At 48.0% G+C, this 17,276-nt stretch overlaps 1 protein-coding gene across 1 annotated transcript in view; it reads left to right on the forward strand.

Moving 5' to 3' along the window:
- LOC110497049 (protein unc-80 homolog) overlaps window positions 1-17,276 on the forward strand; it is a 100,832-nt gene that overhangs the window by 76,140 nt on the left and 7,416 nt on the right. The window contains exons 58-65 of the mRNA XM_036982462.1: window positions 2,574-2,739; window positions 3,363-3,554; window positions 7,451-7,595; window positions 12,371-12,424; window positions 13,345-13,426; window positions 15,855-15,966; window positions 16,308-16,328; window positions 16,557-16,762. Of these exons, the coding sequence (XP_036838357.1) occupies window positions 2,574-2,739; window positions 3,363-3,554; window positions 7,451-7,595; window positions 12,371-12,424; window positions 13,345-13,426; window positions 15,855-15,966; window positions 16,308-16,328; window positions 16,557-16,762 (978 nt within the window). The remainder of the gene's footprint in view (window positions 1-2,573; window positions 2,740-3,362; window positions 3,555-7,450; window positions 7,596-12,370; window positions 12,425-13,344; window positions 13,427-15,854; window positions 15,967-16,307; window positions 16,329-16,556; window positions 16,763-17,276) is intronic.

A 17,276-nucleotide genomic window follows, 5' to 3' on the forward strand; every position in this document is an offset into this window, starting at 1 on the left:
CTGTACCCTCCATTCTGTATAGTATTATACTGTACCCTCCATTCTGTATAGTATTATTCTGTACCCTCCATTCTGTATAGTATTATACTGTACCCTCCATTCTGTATAGTATTATACTGTACCCTCCATTCTGTATAGTATTATACTGTACCCTCCATTCTACTACCCTGTGTAGTATTATACTGTACCCTCCATTCTGTGTAGTATTATACTGTACCCTCCATTCTGTTTAGTATTATACTGTACCCTCCATTCTGTATAGTATTATACTGTACCCTCAATTCTGTATAGTATTATACTGTACCCTCCATTCTGTATAGTATTATACTGTACCCTCCATTCTGTATAGTATTATACTGTACCCTCCATTCTACTACCCTGTATAGTATTATACTGTACCCTCCATTCTGTATAGTATTATACTGTACCCTCCATTCTACTACCCTGTATAGTATTATACTGTATCCTCCATTCTGTGTAGTATTATACTGTACCCTCCATTCTGTATAGTATTATACTGTACCCTCCATTCTGTGTAGTATTATACTGTACCCTCCATTCTGTATAGTATTATACTGTATCCTCCATTCTACTACCCTGTATAGTATTATACTGTACCCTGCAATGTGTGTATCCTACAACCCTCTAGTGTTCCCCTCTATATACCTCTTCCTCTATGCTTTTTCTAGGTCTAGAATCACAAAATCCTTTATTCATCTCTCTCTGTCTCTCTCTCTCTCCCTCCCGCTCTCTCTCTCTCTCTCTCTCTCTCCCTCTCTCTCTGTCTAACTATCTCCCTCTCTCTCTCTCCCTCTCTCTCTGTCTAACTATCTCCCTCTCTCTCTCTCTCTCTCTTTTTCTCTTTCTCGCTCTCTCTCAATTCAAGGGGCTTTATTGGCAAATGCTTTATTCATCTCTCTCTGTCTCTCTTCTTCTCTGTCTCTCTCTCTCTCTCTCTCTGTCTAACTTTCTCTCTCTATCTCCCTCCCTCTTCCTCCCTCTCTCTCTCTCTCTCTATCTCCCTTTCTCTCTCTCTCTCTCTCTCTCTCTCTCTCTCTCTCTCTCCCTCCCTCCCTCCCTCCCTCCCTCTCTCTCTCTATCTAACTTTCTCTCTCTCTATCTCCCTCCCTCTTCCTCCCTCTCTCTCTCTCTATCTCCTTTTCTCTCTCTTTCTCTCTTTCTCTCTCTCTCTCCCTCCTTCTCTCCCTCTCTCTCTCTCTGTCTAACTTTCTCTCTCTTTATCTTCCTCCCTCTCCCTCTCTCTATCTCCCTTTCTCTCTCTCTCTCTCTCTCTCTCACTCACTCACTCACTCACTCACTCACTCACTCACTCACTCACTCACTCTCTATCACTCTCTCTCTCTCAATTCAAGTGGCTTTATTGGTATGGGAAACATATGTTAACATTGCCAAAGCAAGTGAGGTAGATAAATATTTAAAAGTGAAATAAACAATAAAATGAACAGTAAACATTACACTCACAGAAGTTCCAAAACAATAAAGACATTACAAATGTCATATTATGTCTATATACAGTGTTGTAACGATGTACAAATGGTTAAAGTACAAAAGGGAAAATAAATAAGCATAAATATGGGTTGTATTTAAAATGGTGTTTGTTCTTCACTGCTTGACCTTATCTTGTGGCAACAGGTCACACGTCTTGCTGCTGTGATGGCACACTGTGGTATTTCACCCAATAGATATGGGAGTTTATCAAAATCGGGTTTGTTTTCAAATTCTTTGTGGATCTGTATAATCTGAGGGAAATATGTGTCTCTAATATGGTCATACATTGGGCAATAGGTTAGGAAGTGCAGCTCAGTTTCCACCTCATTTTGTGGGCAGTGTGCCTGTCTTCTCTTGAGAGCCAGGTCTGTCTACAGGGGTCTTTCTCAATAGCAAGGCTATGCTCACTGAGTCTGTACATAGTCAAAGCTTTCCTTAAGTTTGGGTCAGTCACAGTGGTCAGGTATTCTGCCACTGTGTACTCTCTGTTTAGGGCCAAATAGCATTCTAGTTTGCTCTGTTTTTTGGTTAATTATTTTTGGTTGGGTCTAATTGTGCTGCTGTCCTGGGGCTATGTGGGGTCTGTTTGTGTTTGTGAACAGAGCCCCAGGACCAGCTTGCTCTTCTCCAGGTTCATCTCTCTGTAGGTGATGGCTTTGTTATGGAAGGTTTGGGAATCGCTTCCTTTTAGGTGTTTGTAGAATTTAACGGCTCTTTTCTGGATTTTGATAATTAGCGGGTATCGGTGTTATTTGGTGTTCTATGTTGTACAAGGAGGATATTTTTGCAGAATTCTGCATGCAGAGTCTCAATTTGGTGTTTGTCCCATTTTGTGAATTCTTGGTTGGTGAGCGGACACCAGACCTCACAACCATAAAGGGCATTGGGTTCTATAACTGATTCAAGTATTTTTAGCCAGATCCTAATTATTATGTTGAATTTTATGTTCCTTTTGAAGGCATAGAATGCCCTTCTTGCCTTGTCTCTCTCTCTCTTGCTCTCTCGCTTTTCGTGCTCTCTTCTTCTCCCGTTCCCTTCATCCCTTCCTCTTTAACCCCTCCCAGCTCCTGACCCAGCCAGCTGACTCCCAGGAGGAGATCACGGCCCGCCACCACATCGCTGACCAGCTGGAGCGTCGCTTCATCCCCCGCCCCCTCTGCAAGAGCTCCCTGTTCGCAGAGTTCAACAACGAGCTGAAGATCCTCAAGGAGGCCGTGCACAGTGGCTCTGGTTGGTAACCCACTGATTAGTATACTAGTTATTAGTAGAGTAGCCGTTAGTATACTACTTTTTAGTGCACTACCCATTAGTACACTACCATTAGTACACTACCCATTAGTTACTACCCATTAGTACACTACCCATTAGTTACTACCCATTAGTTACTACCCATTTAGTACACTACCCGTTAGTGGACTACCCATTAGCACACTACCCATTAGTTACTACCCATTAGTACACTACCCATTAGTACACTACCCATTCGTTCACTACCCATTAGTTACTACCCATTAGTTACTACCCATTAGTACACTACCCATTAGTTACTACCCATTAGTTCACTACCCATTAGTTCACTACCCATTAGTACACTACCCATTAGTTCACTACCCATTAGGGCACTACCCATTTGTTACTACCCATGAGTTACTACCCAGTAGTACACTACCCATTAGTTACTACCCAGTAGTACACTACCCATTAGTACACTACCCATTAGTACACTACCCATTAGTGCACTACCCATTAGTACACTACCCATTAGCACTCTACCCAAATGCCATGTTAACCTTTCGTTATTAAATGACAGGTTATGATAAGAGATGTCTGTTCATGCCCCCTCCTGCCCACAGCGTACCAGGGCAAGACGTCCATCAGCACAGTGGGCACGTCCACCTCTGCCTACCGCCTGTCGCTGGCCACCATGTCCCGGTCCAACACGGGCACGGGCACGGTGTGGGAGCAGGAGAGCCAGCCGTCACGCCAGCCCTCTCAGGACACGCTAAGCCGCACCGACGAGGATGACGAACAGGAGCAGGAAGAGAGTCAGACACCCCTCCTACTACTATCACTACCACTATCACTCTATCACTGAGTCAGACACCCCTCCTACTACTATCACTACCACTAACACTCTATCACTGAGTCAGATACCCCTCCTACTACTACTATCACTCTATCACTGAGTCAGATACCACTCCTACTACTACTATCACTGAGTCAGATACCCCTCCTACTACTATCACTACCACTATCACTCTATCACTGAGTCAGATACCCCTCCTACCTACTACTACTACTACTATCACTACCACTATCACTCTATCACTGAGTCAGACACCCCTCCTACCTACTACTATCACTCTATCACTGAGTCAGATACCACTCCTACTACTACTATCACTGAGTCAGATACCCCTCCTACTACTATCACTACCACTATCACTCTATCACTGAGTCAGACACCCCTCCTACTACTATCACTACCACTATCACTCTATCACTGAGTCAGACACCCCTCCTACTACTATCACTACTACTATCACTCTATCACTGAGTCAGATACCCCTCCTACCTACTACTATCACTCTATCACTGAGTCAGATACCCCTCCTACTACTACTATCACTGAGTCAGATACCCCTCCTACCTACTACTATCACTCTATCACTGAGTCAGACACCACTCCTACTACTACTATCACTGAGTCAGATGCCCCTCCTACCTACTACTATCACTCTATCAATGAGTCAGACACCACTCCTACTACTACTATCACTGAGTCAGATACCCCTCCTACTACTATCACTACCACTATCACTCTATCACTGAGTCAGACACCCCTCCTACTACTATCACTACCACTATCACTCTATCACTGAGTCAGACACCCCTCCTACTACTATCACTACTACTATCACTCTATCACTGAGTCAGATACCCCTCCTACCTACTACTATCACTCTATCACTGAGTCAGATACCCCTCCTACTACTACTATCACTGAGTCAGATACCCCTCCTACCTACTACTATCACTCTATCACTGAGTCAGACACCACTCCTACTACTACTATCACTGAGTCAGATGCCCCTCCTACCTACTACTATCACTCTATCAATGAGTCAGACACCACTCCTACTACTACTATCACTACCTCTATCACTGAGTCAGATACCCCTCCTACTACTACTATCACTGAGTCAGATACCCCTCCTACCTACTACTATCACTCTATCACTGAGTCAGATACCCCTCCTACTACTACTATCACTGAGTCAGATGCCCCTCCTACCTACTACTATCACTCTATCACTGAGTCAGACACCACTCCTACTACTACTATCACTACCTCTATCACTGAGTCAGATACCCCTCCTACTACTACTATCACTCTATCACTGAGTCAGACACCACTCCTACTACTACTATCACTACCACTATAACTCTATCACTGAGTCAGACACCCCTCCTACTACTACTATCACTACCACTACCACTCTATCACTGAGTCAGATACCCCTCCTACCTACTACTACTACTACTATCACTGAGTCAGTCACCCCTCCTACCTACTACTATCACTCTATCACTGAGTCAGACACCCCTCCTACTACTATCACTACCACTATCACTCTATCACTGAGTCAGATACCCCTCCTACTGCTATCACTACCACTATCACTCTATCACTGAGTCAGACACCACTCCTACTACTATCACTACTACTACTACTATCACTGAGTCAGATACCCCTCCTACTACTATCACTACCACTATCACTCTATCACTGAGTCAGACACCACTCCTACTACTATCACTACTACTACTACTATCACTGAGTCAGACACCCCTCCTACTACTATCACTACCACTATCACTCTATCTCTGAGTCAGATACCCCTCCTACTACTATCACTACCACTATCACTCTATCTCTGAGTCAGATACCCCTCCTACTACTATCACTACCACTATCACTCTATCTCTGAGTCAGATACCCCTCCTACTACTATCACTACCACTATCACTCTATCACCGAGTCAGATACCCCTCCTACTACTATCACTACCACTATCACTCTATCTCTGAGTCAGATACCCCTCCTACTACTATCACTACCACTATCACTCTATCTCTGAGTCAGATACCCCTCCTACTACTATCACTACTACTATCACTACGACTATCACTACTACTATCACTACCACTATCACTCTATCACTGAGTCAGATACCCCTCCTACCTACTACTATCACTACGACTATCACTACTACTACTACTATCACTACCACTATCACTCTATCACTGAGTCAGACACCCCTCCTACTACTATCACTGAGTCAGACACCCCTCCTACTACTATCACTGAGTCAGACACCTCCTACTACTATCACTGAGTCAGACACCACTCCTACTACTATCACTGAGTCAGACACCACTCCTACTACTATCACTGAGTCAGACACCACTCCTACTACTATCACTGAGTCAGACACCACTCCTACTACTATCACTGAGTCAGACACCACTCCTACTACTATCACTGAGTCAGACACCCCTCCTACTACTATCACTGAGTCAGACACCCCTCCTACTACTATCACTGAGTCAGACACCTCCTACTACTATCACTGAGTCAGACACCACTCTTACTACTATCACTGAGTCAGATACCCCTCCTACTACTATCACTGAGTCAGACACCACTCCTACTACTATCACTGAGTCAGACACCCCTCCTACTACTATCACTACCACTATCACTCTATCACTGAGTCAGATATCCCTCCTACTACTATCACTAGCCAGGCTTATGGTAGAGAAATTAACATTCAATTCTCTGGCAACAGCTCTGGTCGACATTCCTGCAGTCTGCATGCCAGCCCCCACCCTCAAAACTTGAAACATCTGTGGCATTGTGTTGTGTGACAAAACTGCACATTTTAGAGTGGTCTCCAGCACAAGGTGCACCTGTGTAATGCCCATGCTGTTTAATCAGCTTCTTGATATGTCACACCTGTCAGGTGGGTGGATTATCTTGGCAAAGGAGAAATGTTCACTAACAGGGATGTAAACAAATTTGAGAGAAATGAGCTTTTTTTGCGTATGGAACATTTCTGGGATATTTTATTTCATCTACATGAAACATGGGACCAACACTTTACATGTTGCGTTTATATTTTAGTTCGGTGTATATAAACCAAAGAAAAGTCACGTTTTTGACTGCACTGGGCCTTGAATGTATCTCCGCTTTCATATTGTCTGTTTTTCTCTCCCTCTCTTTCTCTCTTTCTCCCTCTTTCACTCTGAATGGTGTCTGGTTGCATGTTTGGGTTTGCCTGCATGTCATCACCCCACACTGGTCTTTTGATCACCCCCTTTCCTCACTCTCTCTCTGTCCTTACCTCCTTTCCTCCCTCTCTCTCTGTCCTGACCTCCTTTCCTCCCTCTCTCTCTGTCCCTACCTCCTTTCCTCCCTCTCTCTCTGTCCCTACCTTCTTTCCTCCCTCTCTCTCTGTCCCTACCTCCTCCCCTCCCTCTGTCCCTACCTTCTTTCCTCCCTCTCTCTCTGTCCCTACCTCCTCCCCTCCCTCTCTCTCTGTCCTGACCTCCTTTCCTCCCTCTCTCTCTGTCCTGACCTCCTTTCCTCCCCCTCTCTCTGTCCCTACCTCCTTTCCTCCCTCTCTCACTATCCCTACCTCATTTCCTCTCCCTCTCTCTCTGTCCCTACCTCCTTTCCTCTCCTCCTCTCTGTCCTGACCTCCTTTCCTCTCCCTCTCTCACTATCTCTACCTCCTTTCCTCCCTCTCTCACTATCTCTACCTCCTTTCCTCCCTCTTTCTCTGTCCTGACCTCCTTTCCTCCCTCTCTCTCTCTGGCCCTACCTCCTCCCCTACCTCTCTCTCTGTCTCTCCCTCCCCTCCTCTCTCTCCTCTAGATGACTCTATCAGTATTCCCAGTGTGGTGAGTGAACATGAGGTCTTCCTGCCCAGGCTCATCACCCAGCGACGCTTCTCTAGTCACGCCACGGGCAGCGCCCAGCCTGAACCCAGCACCCGCAGCACCATGCTGCCCAGCCACAGGTAACACACACACACCCCTACACACACACACACACCCCTACGCACACACACAACCCTACATACAAAACCCTACCCCTACACACACACACATCCACACTAGATTGTACTATGACTGTCCACACATCACCTCACTCCTCAACACTGGATTACACTATGACTGTCCACACATCACCTCACTCCTCAACACTAGATTACACTATGACTGTCCACACATCACCTCACTCCTCAACACTGGATTACACTATGACTGTCCACACATCACCTCACTCCTCACCACTAGATTACACTATGACTGTCCCCACATCACCTCACTCCTCACCACTAGATTACACTATGACTGTCCCCACATCACCTCACTCCTCAACACTAGATAACACTATGACTGTCCCCACATCACCTCACTCCTCAACACTAGATTACACTATGACTGTCCACACATCACCTCACTCCTCAACACTAGATTACACTATGACTGTCCACACATCACCTCACTCCTCAACACTAGATTACACTATGACTGTCCACACATCACCTCACTCCTCAACACTAGATTACACTATGACTGTCCACACATCACCTCACTCCTCAACACTAGATTACACTATGACTGTCCCCACATCACCTCACTCCTCAACACTAGATTACACTATGACTGTCCACACATCACCTCACTCCTCAACACTAGATTACACTATGACTGTCCACACATCACCTCACTCAACACTAGATTACACTATGACTGTCCACACATCACCTCACTCCTCAACACTAGATTGTACTATGACTGTCCACACATCACCTCACTCCTCAACACTAGATTACACTATGACTGTCCACACATCACCTCACTCCTCAACACTAGATTACACTATGACTGTCCACACATCACCTCACTCAACACTAGATTACACTATGACTGTCCACACATCACCTCACTCAACACTAGATTACACTATGACTGTCCACACATCACCTCACTCCTCAACACTAGATTACACTATGACTGTCCACACATCACCTCACTCCTCAACACTAGATTACACTATGACTGTCCACACATCACCTCACTCCTCAACACTAGATTACACTATGACTGTCCCCACATCACCTCACTCCTCAACACTAGATTCCACTATGACTGTCCACACATCACCTCACTCCTCAACACTGGATTACACTATGACTGTCCACACATCACCTCACTCCTCAACACTAGATTACACTATGACTGTCCACACATCACCTCACTCCTCAACACTAGATTACACTATGACTGTCCACACATCACCTCACTCCTCACTGGATAACACTATGACTGTCCACACATCACCTCACTCCTCAACACTAGATTACACTATGACTGTCCACACATCACCATTAGATTACACTATGACTGTCCACACATCACCTCACTCCTCAACACTAGATTACACTATGACTGTCCACACATCACCTCACTCCTCAACATTAGATTACACTATGACTGTCCACACATCACCTCACTCCTCAACACTAGATTACACTATGACTGTCCACACATCACCTCACTCCTCAACACTGGATTACACTATGACTGTCCACACATCACCTCACTCCTCAACACTAGATTACACTATGACTGTCCACACATCACCTCACTCCTCAACACTAGATTACACTATGACTGTCCACACATCACCTCACTCCTCAACACTAGATTACACTATGACTGTCCACACATCACCTCACTCCTCAATACTAGATTACACTATGACTGTCCACACATCACCTCACTCAACACTAGATTACACTATGACTGTCCACACATCACCTCACTCCTCAACACTAGATTACACTATGACTGTCCACACATCACCTCACTCCTCAACACTAGATTACACTATGACTGTCCACACATCACCTCACTCCTCAACACTAGATTACACTATGACTGTCCCCACATCACCTCACTCCTCAACACTAGATTACACTATGACTGTCCACACATCACCTCACTCCTCAACACTGGATTACACTATGACTGTCCACACATCACCTCACTCCTCAACACTAGATTACACTATGACTGTCCACACATCACCTCACTCCTCAACACTAGATTACACTATGACTGTCCACACATCACCTCACTCCTCAACACTAGATTACACTATGACTGTCCACACATCACCTCACTCCTCAACATTAGATTACACTATGACTGTCCACACATCACCTCACTCCTCAACATTAGATTACACTATGACTGTCCACACATCACCTCACTCCTCAACACTAGATTACACTATGACTGTCCACACATCACCTCACTCCTCAACACTGGATTACACTATGACTGTCCACACATCACCTCACTCCTCAACACTAGATTACACTATGACTGTCCACACATCACCTCACTCCTCAACACTAGATTACACTATGACTGTCCACACATCACCTCACTCCTCAACACTAGATTACACTATGACTGTCCCCACATCACCTCACTCCTCAACACTAGATTACACTATGACTGTCCACACATCACCTCACTCCTCAACACTGGATTACACTATGACTGTCCCCACATCACCTCACTCCTCAACACTAGATTACACTATGACTGTCCACACATCACCTCACTCCTCAACACTAGATTACACTATGACTGTCCACACATCACCTCACTCCTCAACACTAGATTACACTATGACTGTCCACACATCACCTCACTCCTCAACACTAGATTACACTATGACTGTCCACACATCACCTCACTCCTCAACATTAGATTACACTATGACTGTCCACACATCACCACACTCCTCACTGGATTACACTATGACTGTCCACACATCACCTCACTCCTCAACACTAGATTACACTATGACTGTCCACACATCACCACTAGATTGTACTATGACTGTCCACACATCACCTCACTCCTCAACACTAGATTACACTATGACTGTCCACACATCACCTCACTCCTCAACACTAGATTACACTATGACTGTCCACACATCACCTCACTCCTCAACACTAGATTACACTATGACTGTCCACACATCACCTCACTCCTCAACACTAGATTACACTATGACTGTCCACACATCACCTCACTCCTCAACACTGGATTACACTATGACTGTCCACACATCACCTCACTCCTCAACACTAGATTACACTATGACTGTCCACACATCACCTCACTCCTCAACACTAGATTACACTATGACTGTCCACACATCACCTCACTCCTCAACACTAGATTACACTATGACTGTCCACACATCACCTCACTCCTCAACACTAGATTACACTATGACTGTCCACACATCACCTCACTCCTCAACACTAGATTACACTATGACTGTCCACACATCACCTCACTCCTCAACACTAGATTACACTATGACTGTCCACACATCACCTCACTCCTCAACACTGGATTACACTATGACTGTCCACACATCACCTCACTCCTCAACACTAGATTACACTATGACTGTCCACACATCACCTCACTCCTCAACACTAGATTACACTATGACTGTCCCCACATCACCTCACTCCTCAACACTAGATTACACCATGACTGTCCACACATCACCTCACTCCTCAACACTAGATTACACTATGACTGTCCACACATCACCTCACTCCTCAACACTAGATTACACTATGACTGTCCACACATCACCTCACTCCTCAACACTAGATTACACCATGACTGTCCACACATCACCTCACTCCTCAACACTAGATTACACTATGACTGTCCACACATCACCTCACTCCTCAACACTAGATTACACTATGACTGTCCACACATCACCTCACTCCTCAACACTAGATTACACTATGACTGTCCACACATCACCACTAGATAACACTATGACTGTCCACACATCACCTCACTCCTCAACACTAGATTACACTATGACTGTCCACACATCACCTCACTCCTCAACACTAGATTACACTATGACTGTCCACACATCACCTCACTCCTCAACACTAGATTACACTATGACTGTCCACACATCACCTCACTCCTCAACACTAGATTACACTATGACTGTCCCCACATCACCACATTCAGTACATGTAAAACACCGTCACTTCAGAAGCCACAATCATAGTCATACTATTTGTGTTGTTTCAAGCTGTTTATTTCTGTTTATTTGTGTACCCTTTTCTGGAGAACCAGATTGCTAGATGAACAGACAGGAAGTGAGGAATGCTACAAGTCATAGTAGTTTTAGCAGAGAGATTGGCTGTGTTATTATCTATGCATAGTCACTTTAATAACTCTACATGTACATATTACCTCAATTACCTCGACTAACCGGTGCCCCCGCACATTGACTCTGTACCGGTATCCCCTCTATATAGCCTCGCTATTGTTATTTTAAATTATTTGTTACTTTTATTCCGTACTTTTTTAAAGTTATTTTTCTTAAAACTGCATTGTTGGTTAAGGGCTTGTAAGTAAGCATTTCACTGTAAGGTCTACACTTGTTGTATTCGGCGCATGTCACAAATAAGATTTGATTTTGTTTGAATACTTTAAAAACACTCCCTTCCTGTCAAGGATTTCTTCAAGTAAGGGAGGAAGGATGTGTATTTAGAGTATTCAAGCAGGGCCCCAGATCAATGGAAAGTTCCTGACAAGTTGATCCAGCTACCGTGCTATAGGAGACCCATCCGAAGAGGGGCCTTGGACATTGGGCAGCATGCTCTCCTCCCTCCCTAAACCCCTTTTCCCCTTCCTGCCCCCTCCTCTGCAGTGAACCCAATGTGCTAGATGAGTCTCAAGGACTGGAAGAGGGTAACCTGTCTAGGTACAGTGTCACGTCACAGCCCCCCTGTGTGTTGCGTCTCTCTGTGTGCAGTTTGGGGGAGGCTCGGCCAGTCGGACGGCCTCCTCTGACTTCTTCGTTTTCCTCACTCATTATCTCATCCAATCAAAACCGCCGTTGGTCTATCACCCTTCCTCTTTGTATAGGTCTAATGTAACGTAGTCTCTTGTTCCTCCTCGTAGCTTCCACACTGATCCACCCACCCATCTCAAGTCATCCGCTGTTGTCTCTAACACTTTAAGTCCCTGGGCGGTGTGAGGACGCTGGGAGTCAGTGGTAATGTGTCTCAGCAAGCTCAGTCCATCGGTGCCATCATGGTCTTCATACTGTTTCAGGCTTTTCACTGTTCAAATTGGACGTCCCCTCCAGGATACCAATCTGTGGGGCATGGGGTGCTGGAGTGGCAATCCATCATTTATCTTATCAACAAGTCTAACGTTACCAGATAGGTTCATGTTCTAGTTCAGTGCACTGGTAATATGGTACGAGCTGTCTACATAAGAACACAGATCACTCCAGACCTCATAACCCCCTTTGTGTTTTGGTGTATTCTTGTGCTGTGATTGGGTGTCCTTGATTGGTGGGTGTGGGTGTGGTGTGCCGTGGAGTGATTGGGTGAGTGGGGAGAGATGGGAAGAATGGAAGGAGCAGTGGACAGACACACGACCTCTTGACTCTCCTATGTGTCTCAGTGAAAGAGAGAGAGAGAGTTCATTAGGAGAAGCACTACCTCTGTGTTGTACTGATTGGTTTTGTCTGTCTGTCTCTGCATGTCTATCTGTCTGTCTCTGGTCTCTGCATGTCTGCATGTCTGTCTCTTTGTCTGTCTGTCTCGCTGTCTCTGCATGTTTGTCTGTCTGTCTCTGTGTCTCTCTGTCTGTCTGTCTGGTTGGGTTGTGTAGGGTGGCCAGTGTGCAGAGTGAACCAGGCCAGCAGAACCTCTTGAACCAACCTCCGCTGGGACGCAATAGAGGACTGAGACAGGTGAGAGTAGTCTTAAAGGTGGAACTGAGAATGTTTAAATAAATAGCTCCTTTTAAGTTTATTGAGAAAATCTTTGTTTTTTTAAATGCATTGTTCTCAATTATTGAATTGGAATTTCAGTTTACCACCCAGATTGACTAACTTCAATTAACCCTGGTTTCTAAGTTTTTTTTTTCATTTGGTGTGTGCGGCGGGTTGTATCGGGGTGCGGCGGGGTGTATCGGGGTGCGGCGGGGTGGCGGGGTGCGGCGGGATGTGGTGGGGTGCGGCGGGGTGTCACGATGTATCGGGGTGCGGCGGGATGTGGCGGGGTGCGGCGGGGTGTATCGGGGTGCGGTGGGTGTATCGGGGTGCGGTGGGTGTATCGGGGTGCGGTGGGATGTGGCGGGGTGCGGCGGGATGTGGTGGGGTGTATCGGGGTGTGGTGGGGTGTATCGGGGTGCGGTGGGTGTATCGGGGTGCGGTGGGGTGTATCGGGGTGCGGTGGGGTGTATCGGGGTGCGGTGGGTGTATCGGGGTGCGGTGGGGTGTATCGGGGTGCGGTGGGGTGTATCGGGGTGCGGTGGGGTGTATCGGGGTGCGGTGGGGTGTATCGGGGTGCGGTGGGGTGTATCGGGGTGCGGTGGGGTGTATCGGGGTGCGGTGGGGTGTATCGGGGTGCGGTGGGGTGTATCGGGGTGCGGTGGGGTGTATCGGGTTGCGGTGGGTTGTATCGGGGTGCGGTGGGGTGTATCGGGGTGCGGTGGGGTGTATCGGGGTGCGGTGGGGTGTATCGGGGTGCGGTGGGGTGTATCGGGGTGCGGTGGGGTGTATCGGGGTGCGGTGGGGTGTATCGGGGTGCGGTGGGGTGTATCGGGTTGCGGTGGGGTGTATCGGGGTGCGGTGGGGTGTATCGGGTTGCGGTGGGTTGTATCGGGGTGCGGTGGGTGTATCGGGGTGCGGTGGGTGTATCGGGGTGCGGTGGGGTGTATCGGGGTGCGGTGGGGTGTATCGGGGTGCGGTGGGTGTATCGGGGTGCGGTGGGGTGTATCGGGGTGCGGTGGGGTGTATCGGGTTGCGGTGGGTTGTATCGGGGTGCGGCGGGGTGTATCGGGGTGCGGTGGGTGTATCGGGGTGCGGTGGGGTGTATCGGGGTGCGGTGGGTGTATCGGGGTGCGGTGGGGTGTGGTGTATCGGGGTGCGGTGGGGTGTATCGGGGTGCGGTGGGGTGTATCGGGGTGCGGTGGGGTGGGGTGTATCGGGGTGCGGTGGGTGTATCGGGGTGCGGTGGGTGTATCGGGTTGTGGTGGGGTGTATCGGGGTGCGGTGGGGTGTATCTGGTTGCGGTGGGTTGTATCGGGGTGCGGCGGGGTGTATCGGGGTGCGGTGGGTGTATCGGGGTGCGGTGGGTGTATCGGGGTGCGGTGGGGTGTATCGGGGTGCGGTGGGGTGTATCGGGGTGCGGTGGGGTGTATCTGGTTGCGGCGGGTTGTATCGGGGTGCGGCGGGGTGTATCGGGGTGCGGTGGGTGTATCGGGGTGCGGTGGGGTGTATCGGGGTGCGGTGGGTGTATCGGGGTGCGGTGGGGTGTATCGGGGTGCAGTGGGGTGTATCGGGGTGCGGTGGGGTGTATCGGGGTGCGGTGGGGTGTATCGGGGTGCGGTGGGGTGTATCGGGGTGCGGTGGGGTGTATCGGGGTGCGGCGGGTTGTATCGGGATGCGGTGGGGTGTATCGGGTTGCGGTGGGGTGTATCAGGGTGTGGTTGGGTGTATCGGGGTGTGGTGGGGTGTATCGGGTTGTGGTGGGGGGTATCGGGGTGCGGCGGGGTGTATCGGGATGCGGTGGGGTGTATCGGGTTGCGGTGGGGTGTATCAGGGTGTGGTGGGGTGTATCGGGGTGTGGTGGGGTGTATCAGGTTGTGGTGGGGTGTATCGGGGTGCGGCGGGTTGTATCGGGATGCGGTGGGGTGTATCGGGTTGCGGTGGGGTGTATCAGGGTGTGGTGGGGTGTATCGGGGTGTGGTGGGGTGTATCGGGTTGTGGTGGGGGGTATCGGGGTGCGGCGGGATGTATCGGGGTGTGGTGGGGTGTATCGGGGTGTGGTGGGGTGTATCGGGGTGTGGTGGGGTGTATCGGGTTGTGGTGGGGTGTATCGGGTTCTGGTGGGGTGTATCGGGGTGCGGCTGAAGCAATGAGTGAAGTATTTAAAGGGCAGCAGTGCATTTTGAACACACAACCCCTCCCCGTTTCCCAGGTCGTTCAGTACAGCACTGTTTCCGCTTCATTGAATGTTCCACTACATTTTCTGCGTACTGAACGCAGCCCTGGTCTTGTCACATGGTCAGGGAAAACGATGTCCCTAATTGTGGATAATGATGAAGAGGCTATCCCCATTGACATTCACAGTGGAAATGATATGTGGATTGGGTTGATTGATATTTCAATGCAGTTGCGACGCCCACTGCTGTCTCTTCCGAAGAGTGAGGCGCGAGGACCAGGTCGCTCTGGAGCCCGACTCTCCGCCACCCGCAGGAGCATCCAGCCCAAGAACAAACCTCTGGGTAACTGTGTGTGTGTCTGTTGTGTGTGTTTGTGTGTGTCTGTTGTGTGAGAGAGATTGTGTAACAATAGCAAACTTGCCCTACACTTCAGATCAAGCACACTGCAGTTCACATTCAGACCTTGGGATATTAACTATTAATACTCAGTATTTGCTCATTAACGCATCTCTGACAATCTGACTCCTCCAACTGTGTTGACTTGAACTGACGTACCGATCCTCCTCATTCACAACCGTTGTCTCTGTTCCAATGTGTCTTTATCCCCTGTCACCTCCGACCCCAATAACTGACTCTGTTCATTCTGTGTTCTGTTTATGCCTTTGTTTCGATTCAAAATAAAGAAACTTTATTGGACTGCGAAGGTGAGACACCTATACTTCCCCCCTCTCCTCTTGCAACGTAACAACGCCCTCTCTCTGAAACCTCTCACCTGATACGTTGCTCTGCATGTCTGTCTTGCATCCCCCCCTCGCTCCCGCTCCCGCCCCCTCCATTCCTCTCCCTCACCCCTGGTAGTTGTAGTGTGTCCGCTAGTCCCCAAGGTGGCGCTGTGATGAACTGTGTATGTGATGTCTGTGATGTCTCCTCAGCAACCCACGGGTGGGACCAGAAGAGGGTGGTCACCTTCACAGAGGGCCAGCAGGCTCAGGCAAAGTCCCCCGACCCCGGTGGCGCCAATGCGCACCCAGAGGGCAGGAAGTCCAGCCCGGCCCCTCCGATCGCTCCCCCTGCTGCCCCTGGGGCCTCATCCTCGGCCACCGTCAAAGCTGACCTCCACAGCCCTGCCAAGAAACAGGTACGACTGGGGGAGTAAGGATATTTTATGACATTGTTGATTCTCACAGGTTTCTGTAGTTTGTATCATGTTTACTTGGTAAGAAGGTACGCAGAACGGCCATTTTGCATAGCTTGCATTTTGAACTTTCTTAGGGTTAAATTAGCCATAAAGTGATAATCCACTCCAGACATGAAACTCATGAAACTCCTCTCATTGTGGTGCTCTATAAGTGGGTAAAATAACTAGTTGATTATTTAACTTTATGTGGTTTGTCTGGTAAATTGTATTTAATTTGATTTGAAATCAGGAAATCATGTTGTAATGCGTCATCACGATAAGGTTCTCGTCACTGGGGATAAGGAATATCAGATTTCATAACGTTTTTAAAACAACTAGCTGCACTCCATATCGCCAAATCAGCCAATAGACTTGAAACTAAATAGTGGAAGAAATTATTCAACTCAGTTTCTTCTTCACCTACCATCACGCAACTTCCTTTTCTCCTCTCTCTCCTCGCCCTGGCCTGTTTCTG

The sequence above is a fragment of the Oncorhynchus mykiss genome, chromosome 7, assembly GCF_013265735.2.
Source record: "Oncorhynchus mykiss isolate Arlee chromosome 7, USDA_OmykA_1.1, whole genome shotgun sequence".
Taxonomy (NCBI): domain Eukaryota; kingdom Metazoa; phylum Chordata; class Actinopteri; order Salmoniformes; family Salmonidae; genus Oncorhynchus; species Oncorhynchus mykiss.